Source organism: Tachyglossus aculeatus, chromosome 16 (genome assembly GCF_015852505.1).
Source record: "Tachyglossus aculeatus isolate mTacAcu1 chromosome 16, mTacAcu1.pri, whole genome shotgun sequence".
NCBI lineage: Eukaryota > Metazoa > Chordata > Mammalia > Monotremata > Tachyglossidae > Tachyglossus > Tachyglossus aculeatus.
Window position 1 is genome coordinate 42,333,450 of NC_052081.1, and position 23,553 is coordinate 42,357,002.

General features: G+C 51.4%; 1 protein-coding gene across 1 annotated transcript; it reads left to right on the top strand.

Moving 5' to 3' along the window:
* Nucleotides 1–20,281: 20,281 nt before the first annotated feature.
* LOC119938411 (interferon alpha-inducible protein 27-like protein 2) lies at nucleotides 20,282–21,676 on the top strand. Its single transcript, XM_038758237.1, has 4 exons — nucleotides 20,282–20,334; nucleotides 20,565–20,594; nucleotides 20,845–21,006; nucleotides 21,478–21,676. Exons 1-4 carry the CDS (start codon nucleotides 20,328–20,330, stop codon nucleotides 21,591–21,593), a joined length of 315 nt encoding a protein of 104 aa, XP_038614165.1. The 5' UTR covers nucleotides 20,282–20,327; the 3' UTR covers nucleotides 21,594–21,676.
* The last annotated feature ends 1,877 nt before the right edge of the window (nucleotides 21,677–23,553 follow it).

The window sequence follows — 23,553 nt, forward strand, 5'->3', positions numbered from 1 at the left end:
GTGTTCAGCGCAGACCAGTTAGCTAGCACTGAAGACCCTTTCACCAAGATTCCTCCGCAGCCAAGGGCCTTCATCTCATTCTTCCTGTGTCACCTGGGCATCCTGACCCAGCTCTGACTTCTGCCCCATGAGGTGTTTTCTACTTGGTTGCGCATTATGATTTTGCCATTACACATTCCCTTACAAGTGACTGGCGTGTGGAAGTCCGAGACTCAAAAACATCTGTTCTCTGTGCTGGTGGGGAATCCTTCACTGTTCCTCTGCCAAAGAAAGGGGCTTGTGGCTTCTGGAGGAGTGAGGACCAGGAAGTGAGGCAGGGGAGGAGGGAGAAGCAGCAGCACGGCCTTGTGGAAAGAGCGCAGGCCTGGGAATTAGAGCTGAATTCTATCCTTGGCTCTGCCACTTGTCTGCTGCGGGACTTCGGGCAAGGCACTTGGTTTCCCTGGGCTTCAGTTTCCTCATTTGTCAAACAGCAATTCAATGCCTGTTCTCCCTTCCACTTAGAGTGTGAGCCCCATGTGGGGAAGGGACTGTGTCCAACGTGATTCCTTGTAGCTACTCCAGTGCTTAGCAATTTTTTTTGATGGTATTTGTTAAGCGCTTACTATGTGCAAAGCACTGTTCTAAGCACTGGGGAGGTTACAAGGTGATCAAGTTGTCCCACGGGGGACTCACAGTTTTAATCCCCATTTTACAGATGAGGTAACTGAGGCACAGAGAAGTGAAGTGACTTGCCCAAAGTCACACAGCTGACAGTTGGCGGAGTCAGGATTTGAACCCATGACCTCTGACTCCAAAGCCCATGCTCTTTTCACTGAGCCACGCTGCTTCTCTAATTTTCTGGCAATTCCCATTTGGCCCCCTCCCTAAAAGTTATCGTGAGATTTGTTAAGTGTTTGACAAAGAGCCTGGAAAAGCGGGCCTGGCAGGAATGTAGGGAATCATGTGGAAGGGCCATGGGGCTCAGTGGTGGGCAGACCAAGTTCTGACCCTCCTCCCGGAAGCTGGGGGAAATTCCCTGTCGGCCCCCTCCCTAGGAATAACGGGGATTTGTTAAGTGGGATTTACTTACTGAGTGCCAAAGATTGGACAGATAGACTGTGAGCCCCATGTCGACTATTTTCTAAGTTTGGAGTGAGAACAGGTCTTTAATTTCCATTTTACAGATGAGGAAACTGAGGCACTGAGAAACAAAAGGCCTTGGCCAAGGTCTCACAGGTGAGTTGCAGAGCCAGGATTAGAACCCAGGTCCCCTGGCTGCCAGGCTTGGGTTCTCCTCTAGGCTGTGCAGCTTAATGCCTTGGCTGGCACAGGGGGCTCTGCACTGGGGAGGGGGAGAGGGCGGTGATATAGCACTGGAGCATGGAGTATTGGTCCCTACAGCTCCAGCTTGGGTGTGGGAGGTGAGGGCGGGTGTGGGGAGGGGGTGTCCTGGGAAAGACGGGATGCTGCAGCGTTAGAGCTGGCTCATGGACACGTTTCCTGGCTCTTTGGGTCCACAGCAAGGCGGGAGCAGCGGAGGGGTAAGGTTCAGGCCCCAAAACTGATTTTGTTATTGGCCCAGAGGGACTGAGACCCGACCTGGGGGGAGGGGATTGGCTAATGCTGAACAGGGGCAGGGTGTGAAAGCCGAGTTTGGGACTGGCAGCCCCTCCCGGGCCTATCCCCACCTGCCAGCCCCAGGTGGCATCCTCGGGGCCCAAGGCCTGGCCAGAACCCCGCCTGAGTCAGAGCCCCCGGGGCAGCCACCACCCTGTTCCGGACTGGGCCTTCTAGAAGGTCACCTGCCAGAGAAGGGCATCGATGACCTCGCATGCCTCAGGGTCGAGCTGGACCTCTGCCCTCAGCCGCTGGGAAGTCCCAGCCCAGGGGTCACCGGTGTACCCCCACCCTGGAGCTCTTTCAGGGTAGCAAGATTGCATTCAAGAGTCTGCTCAGAGGCAGAGGACTGGATGAGCAGACCTTTCAAGGCCCGCCCATGAGTCCAAGGTATGTGTGAACACACAGACGCATACACATCCAAATACGTGCACGTGTGCGTGCGCGCACACACACACTACCTTCTTCCACCGTTTCTTGTGACAGGAAGAGAAAGCTGAGAGGCTCTATCCTCAAATCTTTGTTAGCTGACTTAGCTGATCCCTGACTAATCTCTCATCTTTCCAGTCAACTTTCCATCCCAAATACCTCACCTATGAACTTTGGTCCTTACCCACTATGCACTTTGGAATTCACCTCACCCCCAACTCAACCCCACTTAAGAACATATCCTTATACTAGATTGCTAACCCCACCTTTAAAGCTGTCATCTGTCTCCCCTGCTAGATTATAAATTTCTTGAAGGCAGGGACCTTGTCTGCTTACTCTATTGTATTCTCCCAAGTGTCTGTTTTTTTAAGTTATTTATCATCATCATCATCATCAATCGTATTTATTGAGCGCTTACTGTGTGCACAGCACTGTACTAAGCACTTGGGAAGTACAAGTTTGCAACATATAGAGACAGTCCCTACCCAACAGTGGGCTCACAGTCTAAAAGGGGGAGACAGAGAACAAAACCAAACATACTAACAAAATAAAATAAATAGAATAGATATGTACAAGTAAAATAAATAAATAAATAGAGTAATAAATATGTACAAACATATATACATATATACAGGTGCTGTGGGGAACGGAAGGAGGTAAGATGGGGGGATGGAGAGGGGGACGAGGGGGAGAGGAAGGAAGGGGCTCAGTCTGGGTCAAACGTGGTCCTCAGCACAGGTCAGACACAATCGCTGTCCCTCATGACAGCAAGGGAGGTAAACTCAGTTTATGAGGGAGACTAGGTATCCCCATTTTACAGTTAAGGAAACTGAGGCACCAAGAAGTTAAACAAATTACCGAAGGTCACATCATAGCAGGGGTTAGAGCCCAGGTCCTTCTGATCCCAGGCCCGTGTTCTCTCCACTAACCCACGCTGTTCTGCACATAGAAAGCACTTAATAGATAACATTGATTGATTAGCTGTAATTTAGTATGTTTACCCTGCTAGATTTTAAAATCCCTGAGGACACCTACCCTTTTGCACTCTCCTAAGCAGTTAGTACAGTGCTTTGCACACAATAGGGGCTCAATAAACACTGTTGATTAATTGATTGCTCAGCCTCCAGGGAATTGGTCGAGGTTGCTTTGTGTAGAGTGTAGTACTTTCTGTGGTGAGGCAGGTTAAACCATACTTGACCCCCGACCCTGGTCCCTGCCTTCCAGGGCTGGTGGGAGGGTGAAGCTCAGGTTGGGAGGGGGGAGCAGTAGGTGGGGGGAGTATGGCAGCTTGGGCCACCCACTCTATGCCCTGTCCCCACAACCCCTGTCCTTCCTTTGGCCATCCAACAGTCTCCACCTGTCGGGTCTTTAATAGTAATAAAAATAATCGTTGTGGTATGTAAGCACTTACTATCTTCTAGACTGTGAGCCCACTGTTGGGTAGGGACTGTCTCTATATGTTGCCAACTTGTACTTCCCAAGCGCTTAGTACAGTGCTCTGCACACAGTAAGCGCTCAATATATGATTGAACGAATGTGCCAGGCACTGTACTAAGCGCTGATGTGGGTACAAGCAAATCGGATTGGACACAGTTCCTGTCCCACACGGCGCTCAAAATTTTAATTCCCATTTTACAGATGAGGCAACTGAGGACCAGAGAAATGAAGTGACCCGCCCAAAGTCACACAGCATGCAAGTGGCAGAACCCGGATTAGAACCCAGGTTCTTTTGACTCCCAGGCAAGTGCTCTATTCACTAGGCCGTGCTGCTTCTTACGGAGACCGCAAGATATTGTGCCACCTTCTGCCTGTCTCCCTCCCTTCCTGACTACCTGCCACTTGGTCCCTACTGAAGGAGAAAGGGTCAAACTTGTTCAAGATTCTGTAGGTGCGGATGGGGAACATCTGGGCTCCACGAAACATTGTGACCATGTGGGTGTGGGGGTTCAGGGGGTAGGAAGAGAGGCTCTCTGACTGAAACTGACAGTGGGGAGAGAGAGAGAGAGAGAGAGAGAGTGCAAGAGAGAGGACAGGGCCTTCCCCCCGGCCCCCACCACCACCATCACCGAACCGACCTTCCCACTGGGCATGGGCTCTAAGAATTTAAACTGTTAAATGATCAAAAGTTAAATCAGACTCTGCCTGATCAGATTTGTATTGTACTCTCAGCGTAGCTCAGAGGAAAGAGCCTGGGCTTTGGAGTCGTAGGTCAGGGGTTCAAATCCTGGCTCCACCAACTGTCAGCTGCGTGATTTTGGGCAAGTCACTTAACTTCTCTCGGCCTCAGTTCCCTCATCTGTAAAATGGGGATTAAAACTGTGAGCCCCCCCGTGGGACAACCTGATCACCTTGTAACCTTCCCAGCGCTTAGAACAGTGCTTTGCACATAGTAAGCGCTTAATAAATGCCATTATTATTATTATTATTTTCTGTCAACCTAATGTTTAGCCTATAGTCATTGCTTAATACAGTCCATGTCCAAAAGGTCCTGTTTGTCCTCTTCCCCATTCAACTCCCCCTTTTTTATGGTATTTGAGAGCTAAGTATATACTAGGCACTGTACTAAGTGCTGGGGTAGATACATGTCCCACAAGGGGCTTGCAGTCTAAATCTCCATTTTACAGTTGAGGCAACTGAAGCCCAGAGAAGTAAAGTGGTTTGCCCAAGGTCACACAGCAGACAAGTGGAGGAACCAGGATTAGAACTCAGGTCCATGTTCTATCCATTAGCCACACTGCTTACCCTGATTTCTTCCCTCTCAATCTCCTCTCCAGCCCTGGCCCATGTGGAGCAAACCTGACTCCAGCCTCTCTAGTGCTGTTGGAGACCCTCTGATCGCAGGAGCTAAGGCGCCTTCTCCCTGGAGTGCCCGCTCCCCAAAAACCTCTCCCGCCTCACCCCAGGAGGCTCAGGCCAGTGAGGTAAGCTCCTTGAGGACAAGGATCCTGTCTACCAACTATTGTATTGTCCTCTCCCAAGCACTTAGTGCAGTTCTCTGCACAGAGTAAGTGCTCAATAATAATAATAATGGAACTTGCTAAGTGCTTACTATGTGCCAAGCACTGTTCTAAGCACTGAGGTAGATATAAACTAATCAGGTTGGGCAGAGTCCCTGTCCCACTTGGGGCTCACACTCTTAACCCTCCTGTCCTTCTGACTCCCAGCCCCATGCCCTCTCCACTAAGCCAAGGTGCTAATAAATACCATTGATTGATTGATTGGTTAGGTCAGGGAGCTGAGAGAGTGGAAAGCCAAAGACTCAGCCCTCAGGGAGAACATGGGACAAGAGGGAAAGGAGGACTCTTGGAGGAGGAGTAAATTTGGAGTATTTGGAGGAGGAGTATGTTTGGTTTTGTTCTCTGTCTCCCCCTTCTAGACTGTGAGCCCACTGTTGGGTAGGGACTGTCTCTATATGTTGCCAACTTGTACTTCCCAAGCGCTTAGTACAGTGCTCTGCACACAGTAAGCGCTCAATAAATACAATTGATTGATTGATTAACTCTGGGAAGGGACCGGGGAGTGGGTTGGAGGAGAAGGCCTACTCTCTCCCCTGCTCCTTGCTCCCGGGGTTGGGCAGGGCAGGGCTCCCTGAGGGGTCAGCAGCAGCTGTCCAGTTGAACTCCACTCCTTGAGGGTTCATGCCCATTTGTCAGGGGAATGAGAGGGGGTGTTTCCCCCAGCCCCCCCCGCACTTCCCACTTTCCACACAGCCTGCCAAGGTTCTCCCTTGTTTTCCCCTCTCGTGGTCAGCCCCTCTGGCTCCCTATACCGTCTTCCTTACCTTATATAGCCGAAGCTGGGGCCGCTCCTGGCTGTCATTATTAATAGCCCGAGAGGAGCCCGCTGAAGTTGGCCCAGGAGGGCAGCCGACCCGGGGCTGCCCGCAGAGACCGTGCCAGGTACCGTGTCCATCTCACTCTCTCCTCCTCGTCACACAGGCTTATGTCGTGCCAGACAGCCCTGGGACCTGATCATCCCAAAATGGGCAGAGCCTGGCAAGAGGCGGGGTAGGGGAGGACCTCTCCCCTTTCCCCCTTAGCCTGGGTTGATGGTGGGAACTAGTGGGCAGAGAGCAGCTTGCTCCAGGGCCGGGCAGAGGCACGGAGCTCAGGGGAGTTTCTCTGTGTTGTCAGCTCTGGGTCTGCCTATGAAGTGGGCACTGTCCCCAGGGTTGTGTGCCCATGCCAAAATTGGCGGGGTTCCTGACAAAGCTGGGAAATTCATTAGCAGGGAGCTGCTTGGTGGGGGGCGGGGGAGGGAAAGAGTTTGCGTGTTTGTCCCTTTCCTCCCTCCCTCACTCTGCTACCTCTCCTCCTTTCTCTCTCCTCCTCCTGCTCCCAAGGTCCAAGCAGGTGGTCTCAAGTTGGAGGGTGAAGAAGGAGACTGGAGGGGCAGAGGAGGTAGCAAGGATGGAAAAGAATGAGCTGAGGGGTGGCAGAGGAGACTTTTCTACTCAATCTGGGCCCTGGAAGTGTAAGGGTCTTGGCTCAAGGTGTTTCTCTCTCTTAACCCCTCTCCCTCTCTCCCTCAACCCCTCTCTCTCCCCCTTTCCCCCTCTGCCCTTTTCCCCCTCTCCTCCTTCTCGCCTTCTTCCCTCTTCCCCTCTCTTCCTTCTCTCCGTCTCTGTCTCCGTCTCCAACTCTCTCCTCCCTCTTCCCTATCCTCCTCTGCCCCTTTCCCCCTCCTCCTTCTCCCCCACTTCCCCCCTTCCCCTTCTCTCCCAGTCTCCCCATCTTTCTGTCTCCCTGTCACCCTGTGTCCCTCTTTCCCTCTCCCCTCTCTCCCTCTCCCCCCATTCCCCTCCCCTTCTCATCCTCCTGCTCCTCCACCACTAGGAACTTGTCAAGCCGAACTGTGAAGGAGAGAGGCTGCTGCATGCAGACAAGCTCAAAGGGTTATCGGACAAAGTCAGCGCAGGAGGGGGGCTGGAACTGAGGGTCTGAATCAGGGGATGAGGTGGATGGGTGGGTGGGTGGCAGATGAGGGGGCGCAGACCCCAGCCAGGGCGCGGCCCCTGCTGTGCTGCCGGAGCTGCGGCGGAGAAAGGGCACTGGGGAAGGAGAGTCGGCTGCAGCCCCCGGTGAGTGACTTGGGTTGGGAAGGAGTTTGCTCTCTTTCCCTCTTTCTTTTGTCTTGGGCTTTCTGGGGCTGGTGCCGGAGGGCAGGGGAGGGGGCAGGGACCACTCCCTGGAGAGGGGACTACGGGGAGTGCGGGGTCTGGACTGGAGATGGAGGTCGGGGAGAGAGAAGCATGGTGCAGGCCCAGGGCGGCAGGCCCTGGGGAGCTGCAGGGTCCTGGGGCTGGGGTGGGGCCGGGGGGGGGGGAGGGCACTGTGACCAGAGGGATGGGGCTGTGTCCTGGGAGGGGCCTTTGTGCCCAGATACCCACAGTCAACACCCAGGGGCGTCCCGATCCCCACACCTGGAAGCTCGGGGTCTCTCTCTGTCTCTCTGGGTCTCTGCTCCTCTCCACCACGGCTTCTTTGCCTGTCCCCAGGTCCTGCAGGCTCTCCAGAGGTGTCCCCAGGCTGGTGGCCAGATAGGGGGACCCCAGAAGTGGCCAGAAACTCTTCTTCTCCCCACAGTCCAACAGAGCCAGCAGTGGGGGATCCCCCTGCCTCCCTTCACTTCTGCCCCATCTCTTGGCATCCCCCATCCCCTTGGACCAAGATGAGGGAACTGCCCCCCACCCCCAGCCCAGCCTGCAGCCAGTCAACAGCTGGGAGGAGGGTTGGGTGGGGGAGGACCAACCCCAAGGTCATCAGGGAAACAAGGGTCAAATCCCGCTCCCTCCCCCAACCCAGTCACCTTGGCTAAGAGGTGTTCTGCCTCTGGGGCCTTGTATACTCCCCTTTCTGGCCAGGATCTTGGGGATCCAGTCCACCCCAGACCCCTCCCCTACTGAACCCCCCCGCCAAGGGGCCTGGCTATTTTGGCCCTTCTGGGACTCTAGACTGTAAACTCATCCTCTAGACTGTATGCTCTTTGCGGACAGGGAACACGTATAGCAACTCTGCTATATTGTACTCTCCCAAGCTCTTAGTAGAGTGCTCTGCACACAGCAAGAGCTCAACAAATACCACTGATTGATTGACTGGGAGAGGGAAGGACACAGCATGTTCTCAACCTTGCCCCAGCAGAGTCCCACCTCCCTGCCTCGGTATCCCAGGTAATAATAATAATAAGGTATTTGTTAAGCAGTTACTAAGTTTCAAGCACAGTATTAAGCACTGGGGCAGATAAAAGATCATCGGGTCGAACACAGTCCCTGTCCCACATGGGCCTCACAGTATAGGAAGGAGGGAGAACAAGTCTTGACTCGCCGTTTTACAGATGAGGAAACTGAGGTCCAGAGAAGTTCAGTGACTTGTCCAAGGTCACAGCAGGCAAGTGGAAGAGCAGAGATTAGAACCCAGGTCCCTTGACTCCTAGGTTGGGCCTAGGAGAAGGGAGGGCCAAGGCAGAAGCTGGGCCAGCAGGGGGGCAGGACAAGGCCGGCCCAGAGCCCCGGGGACACTGACACTAGTCTGCCTCTCCAGTGTTTGCCCATCCACCTCCGCATCAAACAGAAACTCCTTATCATCGGCTTTAAAGCATTCAGTCACCCTGCCCTCTCTTACCTCACCTCTGCTCTCCTACTACAACCCGGTCTGCACACTTCACTCCTCTAAAGCCAACCTACTCAGTGTACCTTCATCTCATCTATCTCACCACTGACCTCTCGCCCACATCCTCCCTCTAGCCTGGAACACCCTCCCTCCCCGCTCCCCTGCTGTAGATTCCCATCTGTATTTCCAGGGACAAATGGGCAAGAGATTTTTTTTTTTCTGGTATAATGATGATGAAGGTATTTGTTAAGCACTTACTATGTGACAAGCACTGTTGTAAGTGCTGGGGTAGATGCAAGCTAATCAGTCCCTGTCCCACATGGGGCTCAGAGTCTTAATCCCCATTTTATAGATGAGGTAACTGAGGTAGAGAGAAGTGACTTGCCCAAGGTCACACAGCAGACAACTGGCAGAGCCGGGATTAGAACCCAGGTCTTTCTGACTCCTAGGCCTGTGCTCTATCCACTAGGCCGTGCTGCTTCCCACAGAAGATACGGAAGAGTTTCCAAAGGCAGATGGTTCAGAAGATAGCTCTCATTTTAAAGGTACCCACTACCTAAAATATAGGAATATCAAGAAATAGGAGTTCTTACTTTCGTTACATAAGATTCTTCTGGGCAAGCTTTTCCGGGAGAACATCTTTATCATCTAATTGTTCAAGTGGTTCTACAATAACTGGACGAGGAGTTGTTTTGTTATACCAGGCACTGTACTAAGCAATGGGTTAGATATAAGATAATTGGGTTGAAGACACAGCCCTGTCCCACCTGGAGCTCCCAGTCTAAATCCCCATTTTACAGATGAGGTAACTGAGGCCCAGAGAAGTGAAGTGACTTGCCCAAGGTCACACAGCAGACGAGTGATGGACCAGGATTAGAACCCAGGATCTCTGACTTCTAGGCCCAGGCTCTATCCACTAAGCCGTGCTGCTTTGGTTCTTTCTTAAAGACGCTTGCATTCAGGGAGACAATTTCCTCACCAGTCGTGGGGTCTTCGAGCAGAAAGACAAACTGACCTCTGCTTTCCAAACAACAGGGAGCGATGCTGGTCTCTTGGCCCATCCGTCTGTTCTGTCCGTCCGTCCTCTGGGTTCCAACCACGATACCTTGTTGTCTGAAGCTGAGTTTCCTCCGCTCCCCCTTGTTTGGGTCACCCCTTTCCAGCTCACTGGATGCTACACCTCCAGTTTATGCTGGGCGTGACCCTCCCTCTTCTGGGCACATGCACACTCACACACACATACGTATACATTCATTTTAATGTGTATACATCAGCACACAGACTATGCACACCTGGAGAGGATACTTGAAGTTCATACTCATCCCCTCTGACACAGACATCAATATGGATACAAGCAAGTGACCCATTCCTTGCCCACATGGAGCTTCCACTTGCATGGAGAGGGGACCTGGACTCCTGAGTTCTCCCTTGTTTTTTCCACTGGGGGACCATGGTCGGGGGCTACTTCTGGCTGACTCTGGGGTAGCTGGGGAGAGGAACCCAACCAGAGGGGGAGGAGTGGAGAGAGACCCAGGATCTGAGACCTCAGAACCCTTGCAGGTGGGAGAGGGGGAGGCTGAGGTAGCTGGAATTTTCCCCTGTCTAAAAAGCTCCTCTGCCCCTTTCTCCTCCCTCTTCTCTTCTTCCTCCTCTCCCTCCCCCAACTCCCTCTTCCCCAGTTGCTTCACACCCCCCAGCCACATCCTTCCACCCTGAACTTCCCAGGTCCAAGCCAGTTTGTTGCAGAACTGTCCGGTGGTTGGGGGAAGAACATCAGGGACCCAGGCTGGCCCTGTTGAGGATGGAGGGGGCTCAGGGTTGGGGAAAACTGGGCTGGGTGGCAGGAGTTCGGGACCTGAGACTCCTGGGGCTTTCTTCTGCCTTAATATGAAGCCCAAAACTCTGCCTCAGTTTCTCTCTATGCACCAAAAGGGGTTTAGGACCTTTCCTCCCCTACCATACAGTGTTTGGTACATAGTAAACTCTTAAAAAATACCATCATTATTATTACCTGACATACACACACCACTCCGTTGGCCCCAGAGTAAAGTCTCACGAAGGAGGTCAGGGCTGGGGCAGGATCTTTCCCAGTGGGCAGGACCTTTGTGGGGGTATCTGGAGATGGGGGTACAGAGCAGCAAGCTGGAGCCCTCGGGCTCCCAGGGCCACACACTTCTTCATATGCCCATAGGGAGCCACCTGAACTATGGAATGTTAAGAAGTGTGTGTTCTTGGGGGCTACCACCTGCACCCAGCCCCAACAGCCCCAGAACTCCAGCCTTATTCCGAACAGAGGGCTCCCCACCCCTGAAGATGCCCCCTCCCCTCTTTCCATGAGAGTGGAAGCTTTCTCTTGCTCAAGGCCCCATGACCAGGGAGAGAGGTTCGGCCAGTGCACACTGGCTGCCCAGGATGGCCACCATCCTTCAGTCCCTCTCAACACCCTCAGGCTGAGTGGGCGACCATTGGCTGACACTAGGATGTGGCACTGAGGGTCCTGCGCACTTGTGGGGGCCGCGGGGGTCTGGGGGTCAGGGGCAGGGATGGGGCTTGGCAAGTTGGCCAGCTGCTGGGGCTGGTCAAAAGGAACCAGATCGTCTCTCCACCTGATTTGGTCCCCTTCAACCGGCTGCAGCGGATTGCCGGCCTCTCCCTACCTTCTTCCGCCCTGATAATGCCTCAACTTTCATCACTCCGGGACCCATTTTCCCAGCCGTGTCACCTCCGCCCCCATCATGACCAGCCAGGGGGTGAGCTTGGGTGTGGGGTTTAGTTGCGGCAGTGTTCCCATGGTCACTACTTTGTGGGGCAGGGAATGGAGAGGGAGGCCCCTCAGGACCAGTGGGAGGAAGGCCAGATCCATTGGGCGGGAGTGAGGCCCAGAGGGATGGTTCCACCTGCCCTTCCTGCCCAGCTGCTCCCCTCCCATCCACAGTCTCTCCCCACTTCCGAGGTGCCAGCCAAGGGCAAAGGTTCAGGCCAGCTGTTCCCAGTCACCTCAGGATCTTCGAGGCAGGAGCTGCTGTTCCTGAGACATCAGAGCTCCGGAGCCCCAACCAGCCCTTGTCCTGGTCAGCGCCTTTTGGTGAGCATCTCTTCGGGGTGAGGCTGATTCCTCCTGCTGCTCCCCCAGCCCCAGGCCGGCCTCACTATGAGGGACCCAAGGAGCCGGGGGTCGGGGCCAACACCCCCATGATGGGACGGGAGCTGGGGAGGAGGGGCCTGGAGTTCATGCTGCAGCTGCCAGATTTTCTTGTTGAAAGGATGTTGTTGAATAGGGTGAGATTAGGCAGGTAACTGTGGCAAAGCAGGAGACCTGATCCGGTCAGGGGCTAGGGAGGGAAAGTCTACAAGTGGCTGCCCCACTGGGGAGGTGTTGAGAGCAGGAGAAAAGGTGCCGGGACCTAATAATGGGTAACAATAATTGTGGTATTTGTTAAGTGCTTATTCTGCGCCAAGCACTGTACTAAGTGCTGGGATAGATTCAAGATAATCAGGTCAGACACAGCCCCTGTCCCTCATGGGGAAGAGGGACAGTCTAAGGGGAAGGGAGACAGGCACTGAGTCCCCATTTGACAACTGAGGCACAGAGAGGTTAAGTGACTTGCCCAAGGTCACAGAGCAGGCAAGTAGCAGTGCAGGTTTCCTGATGCCCAGGCCAGGGCTCTTTCCATGGTGCCCTATTGACCTAGCCCCCAGAGCAAGAGATAATGATGGTGAATTAAGCACGGAGTGGGGGTGGGACCCAGAAATGGAGCCCAACTAGCATCATCAACTGTGTTTATTGAGGTGTCTGATGGGATGATATGATCAGGGAAGTGGCAGTGACTGAGAGGGAATTTTTAAGCTATCCCAGTGGAAGTGCCTCTGGAGCTGACAAGGCTGGAAAACCCTCATACAGAGGATGAGGAGATGGAGGAAGAGAAAAGACTGTGGAGACTGAGCAAAGTTGAAGCGGAGCCCAACCACAAGGATAATGGGACCAGCCCAGATGGAGATGAAAATCCTTCTGGAGCAGGAGGAAGAGAGCCAGAATTCTGAGCCTGATTAAAACTCCTGGAAAGGTACAGGGTGAAGGAGTTGGAGATATGGGAGAGGGGAGGCTTGTGCACAGAAAATGGGAAGTGTGGACACTTCCACAAACACACAAGGATGCCCTGGGGAGCCAGCCAGCATCTAGCCCCTCCATTTTTCCATCTGGGATCAGAATCTCCTAGACTTGCTTTTTTAATGTTATTTGTTAAGCGCTTACTATGTTCCAGGAACTGTACTTAAGCACTGCGGTAGATACAAGCTAATCAGGTTGGACACAGTACATGTCCCACATGGGACTTACAGTCTTATTCCCCACTTTACAGGTGAGGTACCTGAAGCACAGAGAAGTTAGGTGACTTACCCAAGGACACACAGCAGACAAGTGGAGGAGCCGGAATTAGACTCCCTTTGGCATCTGAAAATAGTTAACCCACAGTGTTGGACAATTCACAGTTTGGGATAATTCCGTATCAAATAATCCATGGTGTTGGATTTTTTAATATGGTATTTGTTAAGACACTATGTGTCAGTCACTATTCTAAATGCTGGGGTAAATACAAGGCAATCAGGTTGGACACAGTCCATGTCCCACATGGGGCTCACAGTCATCATCCCCGTTTTGCAGTTGAGGCAACTGAGGCCCAGAGAAGTTACGTGACTTGCCCCAGGTCACACAGAAGACAAGTGGCAGAGCTGGGACTACTACAGGACTAAAAGGGCAGGTCCTTTCGACTCCCAGGCGCTTGCTCTATCCACTAGGCATGCTGTTTCCATAAGCCACAGTGTCAGATAATTCACAATTTTGGAGAATTCGGTATCAAATAATCCGAGGTGGTGTATAATTCAAGGTGTCGGATAATCCAGAGTTTTGGCAATTCAGAGAGTGAGGCTTGACATGGCCAGAGGAGATGGAGTTTTGTCAGCAAGTCACTCAACTTCTCTGTGCCTCAGTTACCTCATCTGTAAAATGGGGATTGACTCTGTAAACCCCATCTGGGACAGGGGGTGTGTTCAACCTGATTACCTTGTACTTACCCCAGTGTTTAGAACATTGCTTGGCACAGAGTAGGTGCTTAACAAACACCATTATTATTATTGTTATTATTAATAATCATATTTATTGAGTTCTTGTTGTGTGCACAGCACTGTACTAAGCACTTGGAAGAGTACAATATAACATCAAACACATTCTCTGCCCACAATGAGCTCACAGTCTAGAGGAGGAGACAGGTATTAATGTAAACAAATAAATAGATAAATAAATAAATCACAGTTATATAGAGAAGCAGCGCGGCTCAGTGAGAAGAGCCTGGGCTTGGGAGTCAGAGGTCATGGGTTCTAATCCCAGTTCCACCACTTGTCAACTGTGTGACTTTGGGCAAGTCACTTAACTTCTCTAGGCCTCAATTACCTCATCTATAAAATGGGGATTAAAAGTGTGAGCCCCATGTGGGACAACCTGACACCTTGTACCCCCCTAGCACTTAGAACAGTGCTTGGCACATAGTAAGTGCTTAACAAATGTCATTATTATTATTATTATATACATATGTACCGTGGGGAAGGGAGAGAGGATGAGTGTTGGAGCAAGTATGAGTGGCGCAGAAAGGAGTGGGAGAAGAGGAGAGGAGGGCTCAGTCAGGGAAGGCTTCCTGGAAGAGACGTATACCCCTCTCCATCCCCCCATCTTACCTCCTTCCCTTCCCCACAGCACCTGTATATATGTATATATGTTGTACATATTTACTACTCTATTTATTTATTTTACTTGTACATATCTATTCTATTTATTTTATTTTGTTAATATGTTTGGTTTTGTTCCCTTCTAGACTGTGAGCCCACTGTTGGGTAGGGACTGTCTCTATATGTTGCCAACTTGTACTTCCCAAGCGCTTAGTACAGTGCTCTGCACACAGTAAGCGCTCAATAAATACAATTGATTGATCGATTGATTAATAAGGCTGTAAAGTGGGGGAGAGCAATGGTCTGTCGTATCTGAGCCACCCTTCTAGACTGCGAGCCCGTTGTTGGGTAGGGATTGTCTCTATCTGTTGCCAAATTGTACTTTCCAAGCGCTTAGTACAGTGCTCTGCACACAGTAAGCGCTCAATAAATGCGATTGAATGAATGAATCTGAGGAGAGAGGGCGTTCCCACTCTGGAGCCGTGGGGAACTAAAGAGGAGGCCTTCCCAGACTGAACCCCTTCATCATCATCATCAATCGTATTTATTGAGCGCTTACTGTGTGCAGAGCACTGTACTAAGCGCTTGGGAAGTACAAGTTGGCAGCATATAGAGCCCCTTCCTTCCTCTCCCCCTCGTCCCCCTCTCCATCCCCCCCATCTTACCTCCTTCCCTTCCCCACAGCACCTGTATATATGTATATATGTTTGTACATATTTATTACTCTCTTTATTTATTTATTTATTGTACTTGTACATATCTATTCTATTTTATTTTGTTAGTATGTTTGGTTTTGTTCTCTGTCTCCCCCCTTTTAGACTGTGAGCCCACTGTTGGGTAGGGACCGTCTCTAGATGTTGCCAACTTGTACTTCCCAAGCGCTTAGTACAGTGCTCTGCACACAGTAAGCGCTCAATAAATACGATTGATTGATCGATTGATGACCGGACCCGGGTGTAGTCTTTCCCCTGCCCACCAGGGGGCGGTACAGGAGCCCTTGGAAATTGTTTTTTTCAATCAGTCGACCCACCGTATTTACTGAGCGCCTACTGTGTGTTGAACACTGTACTGAACGCTTGGGAGAGTACAATATAATAGAGTTGGTAGACGCGTTCCCTCCCCACGACGAGAAGCAGCATGGCGTGGTGGATAGAACACGGTCCTGGGTTCTAATTCCAGTTCGGTCACTTGTCTGCTCAGTGACCTTGGGCAAGCCACTTCAATTCTCTGTGCCTCAGTGACCTCATCTGCAAAATGGAGATTAAGACTGTAAGCCCCAGGAGGGACAGGGACCGTGTCCAACCCAATTTGCTTGTATCCACCCCAGTGCTTAGTACAGTGCTGGGCACATAGTAAGCATTTAACAAATACCATTATTATTATTAATAACGAGTTTACATTAAAGGTATTGCATCTAAAGATATTTGTTAAATGGTTACTATGTGCCATGATTATGTGCATTTAGCTTTACTTCTGTTTATTTTGATGACACCCGTCCACATGTTTTGTTTTGTTGTCTGTCTCCCCCTTCTAGACTGTGAGCCCCTTGTTGGATAGGGACCGTCCCTATATGTTGCCAACTTGTACTTCCCAAGCGCTTAGTAGTGTGCTCTGCACACAGTAAGCGCTCAATAAATATGATTGATGATGGTGCTTAGTACAGTGCTGGGCACATAGTAAGCATTTAACAAATACCATTATTATTATTAATAACGAGTTTACATTAAAGGAATTGCATTTATAAGTATTTGTTCGATGCTATTTGTATTTGTTGCTATTTGTTATAAATGGTTTTTGTTAAATTTGTTAAATACCATTATTATTATTAATGAATTTACATTAAAGGTATTGCATCTAAAGATATTTGTTAAATGCTTACTATGTGCCATGATGGTGTGCATTTAGCTTTACTTCTGTTTATTATGATGACACCTGTCCACATGTTTTGTTTTGTTGTCTGTCTACCCCTTCTAGACTGTGAGCCCCTTGTTGGGTAGGGACCGTCTCTATATGTTGCCAACTTGTACTTCCCAAGCGCTTAGTACAGCGCTGCGCACACAGTAAGTGCTCAATAAATACGATTGCATGAATGAATGCCAGGCACTGTACTCAGCGCTGAGGTGGATACAAGCAAATTGGGTTGGACACAGTCCCTATCCCACCTGGGATTCACAGGTTTAATTCCCATTTTTCAGGTGAGATAACGGAGGTACAGAAAAGTGAAGTGACTTGCTCAAGGTCACACAGCAGACAAGTGGGGGAGCTGGGATCAGAACCCAAGTCTTCTCACACCCAGGCCTGGGCTCTTTCCACTACCTTACCCTTCCTCCCCGCCTCTTCCCTGACCCCAGTTTTCTATTCTCTCATAGAGTTGGAGTTTCAGAACTCGGGGAGAGGGAACGGGTCTGTTTATTGTTGTATTGTCCTCTCCCAAGCGCTTAGTACAGTGCTCAGCACTCAGTAATTGCTCAATAAATAGGATTGAACGAGGCAGGATGTGGGTGAGAGGTCGGCGGTGAGATGGACCAGCTCGATAAACAAGTAGGTTGATATTAGAGGAGGGGAGGAGAGGGGCGAGGCCTGGCAAAGGGTTGGGGTTTGGGAGGGAAAGGAGGAAAGGAGGGCGGAGTCGAGCGGGGAAACGAAACACCGCTGAGCCAAGGTCGCTGGAGCCGAGCCCGAATAATAATAATAATAATAATAATAATAATAATAATAATAAATAATAATAATAATAATAGCATTTATTAAGCACTTACTATGTGCAAAACACTGTTCTAAGCACCGGGGAGGTTACAAGGTGATCAGGTTGTCCCACAGGGGGCTCACAGTCTTAATCCCCATTTTACAGATGAAGGAACTGAGGCACAGAGAAGTTAAGTGACCTGCCCAAGAGCCGGGATTTGAACCCATGCCCTCTGACTCCAAATCCCATGCTCTTTCCACTGAGCCACGCTGCTTCTCACGCTGCCCGAAGTGCGACCTGCTCTCATTCATTCAGTCGTATTTATTGAGCGCTTACTGTGTGCGGAGCACTGTACTAAGCGCTTGGGAAGTACAAGTTGGAAACATATAGAGACGGTCCCTACCCAACAACGAGCTCACGGTCTAGAGGGGGAGACAGACATTAAAACAAGTAGATAAAACAATAAATTACAGATATATACAGATAGATACGTAAGTGCTGTGGGGAGTCATTCATTCAATCGTATTTATTGAGCCCCCTCTGCTACCGCACCATGTGCTCAGTACATATGGTTGACTGACTGATTGACCAATTGGTTGATTCCTCTGAAAGGCCTTCCTCCGCCAATTTGTGCTTCCCAAGCGCTTGGTACAGTGCTCTGCACATAGTAAGCGCTCAATAAATACGATTGATTGATTGATTGATTGATTGACTAAGCCCTCTTTTCCCCTACTCCCTATCCCTTCTGCATCCCCCTTGCACTTGGATTTCATTCATTCATTCATTCAATCGTATTTATTGAGCACTTACTGTGTGCAGAGCACTGTACTAAGCACTTGGGAAGTACAAGTTGGCAACATATAGAGACGGTCCCTACCCAACAACAGGCTCATAGTCTAGAAGGGGGAGAAGGGGGATTTGCCCCACCCTCAGCCAAATAGCACTTAGATACCTCTCTGTCATTTATTTATACTGTCTATCTCCCCTTTGAGACTGTAAACTCCATGTGGGTGGGGAACAGGACAATAATAATAATAATAATAATTATGGTATTTGTTAAGTGCTTACTAAGTGCCAGGCACTGTTTTAAGCACTGGGGTGGATTCAAGATAATCAGGTTGGACGCAGTCGCTGTCCCACATAGGGCTCACGCTCTTATTCCCCATTTTACAGAAGAGGGAACTGAGGCATAGAGAAGTTAAGTGACTTGCCCAAGGCCACACAGCGGACAAGTGGCGGAGCCGGGATTAGAACCCACATCCTCTGACTCCCGAGCCTGTGCCGTTTCCACTGAGCCACGCTATCAACTGTGTTGTATTGTAGTCTGCCAAGTGCTTAATACAGAGCTCTGCACACAGTAAGCGCTCAATGAATACCGCTGATTGATTTATTGATTGAGTCAGGATTTCAGAAAGGCCTTAAAGATGGAGAGAGGAATGGTCTGCCGGATGTGAAGGGGGAGGGAATTCCAGAGAAGGAAGGATGCAAGCAAGAGATCAACGGCGAGGGAGACATGGGCAAAATACAGTGATTAGGTTGGCTTGAGAGGAGCAAAGTTTGTCGAGGAAGGGGTGGGTGTACTGGGAGAGGAGCGAGGATTAATAGCGGAAAGAGAGCTATTGAGTGTGTGAAAGGTGGGGATGAGGATTTCTGCTCCATGCGGAGAGGAATGGGAAACATTGGTGGTTCTAGAGGAGTGAGGAGAATGACTTTTTTAGGGAAAAGATCATCATCATCATCATCATCAATCGTATTTATTGAGCACTTACTATGTGCAGAGCACTGTACTAAGCGCTTGGGTAGTACAAATTGGCAACATATAGAGACAGTCCCTACCCAACAGTGGGCTCACAGTCTAAAAGGGGGAGACAGAGAACAAAACCAAACATACTAACAAAATAAAATAAATAGGATAGATATGTACAAGTAAAATAGAGTAATAAATATGTACAAACATATATAAAAAGATCCGAGCAACAGAATGAAAAATGGACAGGGGAGGGAGAGAGAGGAGGCAGGGCGGTCATTATGCTTGAACCCACGTGGTGGTAGTGAATGAGAGGAAAGGGTGGATTCTGGAAATGTTATGGTGGAAGAACAACAAGATCTGGTGATGGACTGAATATGGGGGTTGAAAGAGAGAGGGGATAAGGCCAAGGGTGCAGGCTGGAGAGACAAGGAGAAGTGTCAGAGTGTCAACTGGGATGGGAAATAGATGGAGGAGGGAACTTGGGAGGGAAGATGGAGAGTTTTGGCCACGTTGAGTCTAAGATGCTGGCTGGCCATTCATGTAATAATAATAATAATAATAATAATAATAATAATAATAATAATAATAATGTTGGTATTTGTTAAGGGCTTACTATGTGCCAAGCACTGTTCTAAGCGCTGGGGTAGATACAAGCTATTCAGGTTGTCCCGCATAGGGCTCACAGTCTTCATCCCCATTTTGCAGATGAGGTAACTGAGGCACAGAAAAGTTAAGCGACTCGCCTAAGGTCACACAGCTGACAAGCAATGGAGCTGGGATTAGAACCCATGACCTCTGACTCCCAAGGCCATGCTCTTTCCACTAAGCCATGCTGCTTCTCATAATGGTATTTGTTAAGCACTTACTATGTGCCAAGCACTGTAGTAAGCACTGGGGTGGATACAAGCAAATCGGGTTGAACCCAGTCCCTGTCCCACGTGGAGCTCACGGTCTCAATCCCCATTTATAGATGAGGTAACTGAGGCACAGAGATGTGAAGTGACTTACCCAAGGTCACACAGCAGACAAGTGGTGGAGTAGAGATTAGAACCCAGGACCTTCCGACTCCCGGGCCTGTGCTCTCTCCACTATACCATGCTGCTTCTCCATGTAGAAATGCAAGTAGCATGACCCAGTTGAAAGAGAATGGGCTTGAGAGCGGAGCTAGAGGCCCTGGGGTCTAATCCCAGCTCTGCTACTTGTCTGCTGTGTGACTTTGGGCAAGTCACTTCACTTCTCTGCGCCTCAATGACCTCATCTGTAAAATGGGAATTAAAGTTGCGAGCCCTCGTTGGGCATGAACTGTAACCACCTTGACTATCTTGTATCTACCCAGCACTTAGTACAGTGCCTGGAATATAGTAAGCGCTTCACAAATATTATAAAAATGAAACGTAAGAAGCTAAAATACTCAGGAAAGACTGACCCACCCACTTTGAAAGAACAGTTCCAAATATGGATCTGAGGGTGGAGCCGAGAGAATAAAACAACCCCGGCTCAACGTGTTCTTCATTCCGAAGGAAAGGGACGATCCAGGATGGGTGGTGAGTTTTGATTCTTGGGGGGAGGCTCTGTCCTTTGTGCTTGAGCTCTGAGTCTCTTCAGGCCCTCTCTCCTTCTTTAGGCACAGCCCCTTCCTCCCCACCCTCTGCATCTCTTCCATGGGGAATGGGGCTCAGAATCCAGTTTCCCGGCCCCACAGTGGGGCAGCGGGCTTGGAGACTGGGGGTATGGGGGATAGAACCAAACACCACCTTGGTTTTTCTCTCTTCAGGTCTGTTGCGCTGTGCAGTTATAGGAGGTGGTGAGTATGACTGGGCCCCCTTAGCCCGGCCCTCTGAGCCCCCTCTATGACTCATCCTGCCGCTCCCACCCCAGTCCTGTGCCCCTTTCTTTCCAGCCCCCCAGATCGTGGCTCCCCCTGCCCTCCCCCGGACATCTGAAGCCCCCTGATGAAAACCAAGGGCTGGGAGAGGCGAGGGGGAGGTTTGGGGGTGACTGAGTGCAGGGAGCCCTCTTTCCCAGTCCTGACTGGCCCTAACTCATTTCCGCAGCTGTCATGGTTTATTCCGTGCCCTTGATTCTGGGAGCAGTGGGCTTCAAAGGGGCGGGCATCGCAGCCGGCTCCATCGCCTCCAGGATGATGTCCACAGCTGCCGTGGCCAACGGTGGGGGCATCGTGGCGGGCAGGCTGGTAGCCATTCTAAAATCTGTGGGTGAGTGAGAGGGTAGAGTCCTTGGGGAGGAGGGGGCAAGGTCCACTGGGGGAGGGGGCAGAGTCCTTGGTGGGAGATAGGAAAATTCCATGGGGGGAGGCCGGGAGAGTCCATTGGGGGAAATGGGGCAGAATCCATGGTGGGGGGCTTGTGCAGAGGGGAGCCGGTTCAGGCCCATGAAGATTTGAGGATAAGCCTGAGGGGTGGCCCCAAGCTCTCTGGTCTTGCCCCAGGCCCGGGGAGCAGCTTGTGGGCTCTGGGCCGCCCCTCTGCCATTCTGTCCTCCCGTCCCACACCCCTCACCTCTCCCTGTCTGAGTCCGGAACCAGGCAGTAGTCGTAGAGCGTCTCCCTCGGCCATTTCCCACTCCCTCCCCTCTCCCCATTGGCCCCGGGGTGACCAGATTCTCCATTCCCTCTCCTCCCTTGGCCTGTCTCCCCCGCCCTCCACCCCCACCCCTCTCCCTCCCAGGGGCAGTCGGCCTGTCATCCAGTGTCTCCAAGGCCTTGGGGATGGCCGGCGCCACCATCGGGGCGACCCTGCCCCTGAAGCTCATCGCATGGCCCCGATGCCAGGGCCTGCTCTAAGGTGGCCGGGGGGGCTCACGTCACTGAGACACACGGACATCGCCCTGGATCATCCCAGAAAAATAAAGGAGCATCCCTCGTGTCCCCTCTTGCACTCCTTTCTGCATTGACAGGGGGAAGGGAGGGAAATAACCCTATTTTCCTGTAATTTATCCTCTCCCACTCTTTCTCCCTATTCCCTTCCTTCCTTAGTTTGGCCACTTGAGTCAGGCAAACATCACTGTTCCTAATCTAAGACAGTATCTCCTCTTCTCCCCTGCCCCTTTTGCCTCATTCCCCCCGTTTGTATCCTGCACATCTTTCTCCCAGGGTGTAGAGGAGGCAGTGAGAAGTGGGGAGACATCTCCCCACTTCTCAAGAACCTCCAGAAATTGCTTCCACCTCTGCATCAAACAGAAACTCCTTGCCATTGGCTCTAAGGTACTCGGTCTATTCACCCCTTCCTACTTCACCTTGCTGATCTCCTTTTACAACCCAGCCCACACATTGTACTTTAATCTTGTCTATCTTGCCAATGACCTGTTGACCAAGTGCCTACTCTGGCTTGGAACCCCCTCCCACTTCTTATATGACAGAGCACCAGTTGTCCCCACCGCCACATCTTCAAAAAAAAAACAATGTTCCTTTCCATCCATCCATGGCCAGACTGCGACCCTCCCTTCCAAGCTTCCAGAATTCCACCTGCTGCATCCAGGGCTGTGCGGCAAAGTACCCAGGGACTTTATGGGCACAAATTGCAAAGGGAAAAAAAAAAACAGAAGAAAAGTTTTGGGGTTTTTTTTATTCTTTTCCTCCTGAAAAACTGCTGTCCCAAATGCACTGCTCCAGAACAGAGCCTGTAGGCTATGTTGGGAAAGCAGCCTCCAAGCTAGTGGCATTGCTGCCCAGAGCGTTTGTAAAGGAAAAAATGAAAACCCCCTAAAATCCTGGAACCCAGAAGCCATTTCTGGGATCATGAACAAGCAGATTCAAACCGGGAGACGGACCCTGGTCCCGCAGACTTCCTAGGGTGAGGGGATTCCTCAGAGGTCACTGTATCTGACCCTCTGTCCACAGGCCTCCGGCCAGCCCCCTGTTTCTTGATCCAATAGGTTTCCTAGAGGCCTTGAGGGGGTGGTCTCCGAAGAGGCAGTGGGGAGGGGAGAGAGAGAGAGGGAGAAAGGAAGGATGGAAGGAGGAGAAAAGAAATGAAAGGAAAAGAAAAGAAGAAAGAAAACATGATTCCAGGGAGGCCGTCCGGGGCCTTCAAACCTCCCAACTGCCCCGGGGTCCCCCGCCCCGCCTGCAGAAGGGCGGAGTGGGAGGTGGGCTGTCGGTCGGAGGCTGGAGAATCGTAAGGCCGGCCTCGGTTGGCCTTTGCGGAGGAGGAGGCGGCGGGGACAGACACCCTGAGAACTAAGTTTGGTTTCTCCTCGTTTCCCGTCCGGCAGCGGCTCGGCGCCGGGGGCCCGGGGAGGGGGCGGGGGGCGGAGGGAGGAGCCCGCGGCCTCTGCTGCCGGTTTGGCGTTGCCGACGGGCTCTCCTGGCCGCCCTAGTTGGGAGAGGTGAGTGAGCGGCCCTCGGCGCCCCTCCCCTCCCCTCCCCTCCCCTCCCTTCCCCAGGTTTCTCACGGGCTCCGGCGTCCCCCAGCTGACCCGCGGTTCCCCCCGCTCCCGACCCTCCTTCCTTTCCTCTCTCCCATCCTCTTCCTCTCTCTCTCCTTTCCCCCTCCCACCCTCTCTCTTTCCCTCACTTCTCCCTCTCCCCCTTTCCCTTTCTTTCCCTCTCTCCTCTCCTTTCCTCCCTCCCTTTCCTTCCTTCTCTCTCCCTCTCCCGCTCCCCCCCTTTCTCCCTCTCTTCCTCCCCCTTCTCTCTTTCCCTCCCCCTCTTCCTCCCCCCCTCTCTCGCCCTCCCCGTCCCTCTTTCCCTCCCCTCTCTACCTCTCCCTCCCTTCCTCCCCCCTTTCCTCCCTCTCTCTCCC

Coding starts and splice junctions, on each gene's coding strand:
- LOC119938411 (XM_038758237.1), top strand. Junction 20,595..20,844: donor CTGTGCAGTTATAGGAGGTG/GTGAGTATGACT, acceptor TCATTTCCGCAG/CTGTCATGGTTTATTCCGTG. Junction 21,007..21,477: donor AGCCATTCTAAAATCTGTGG/GTGAGTGAGAGG, acceptor TCTCCCTCCCAG/GGGCAGTCGGCCTGTCATCC.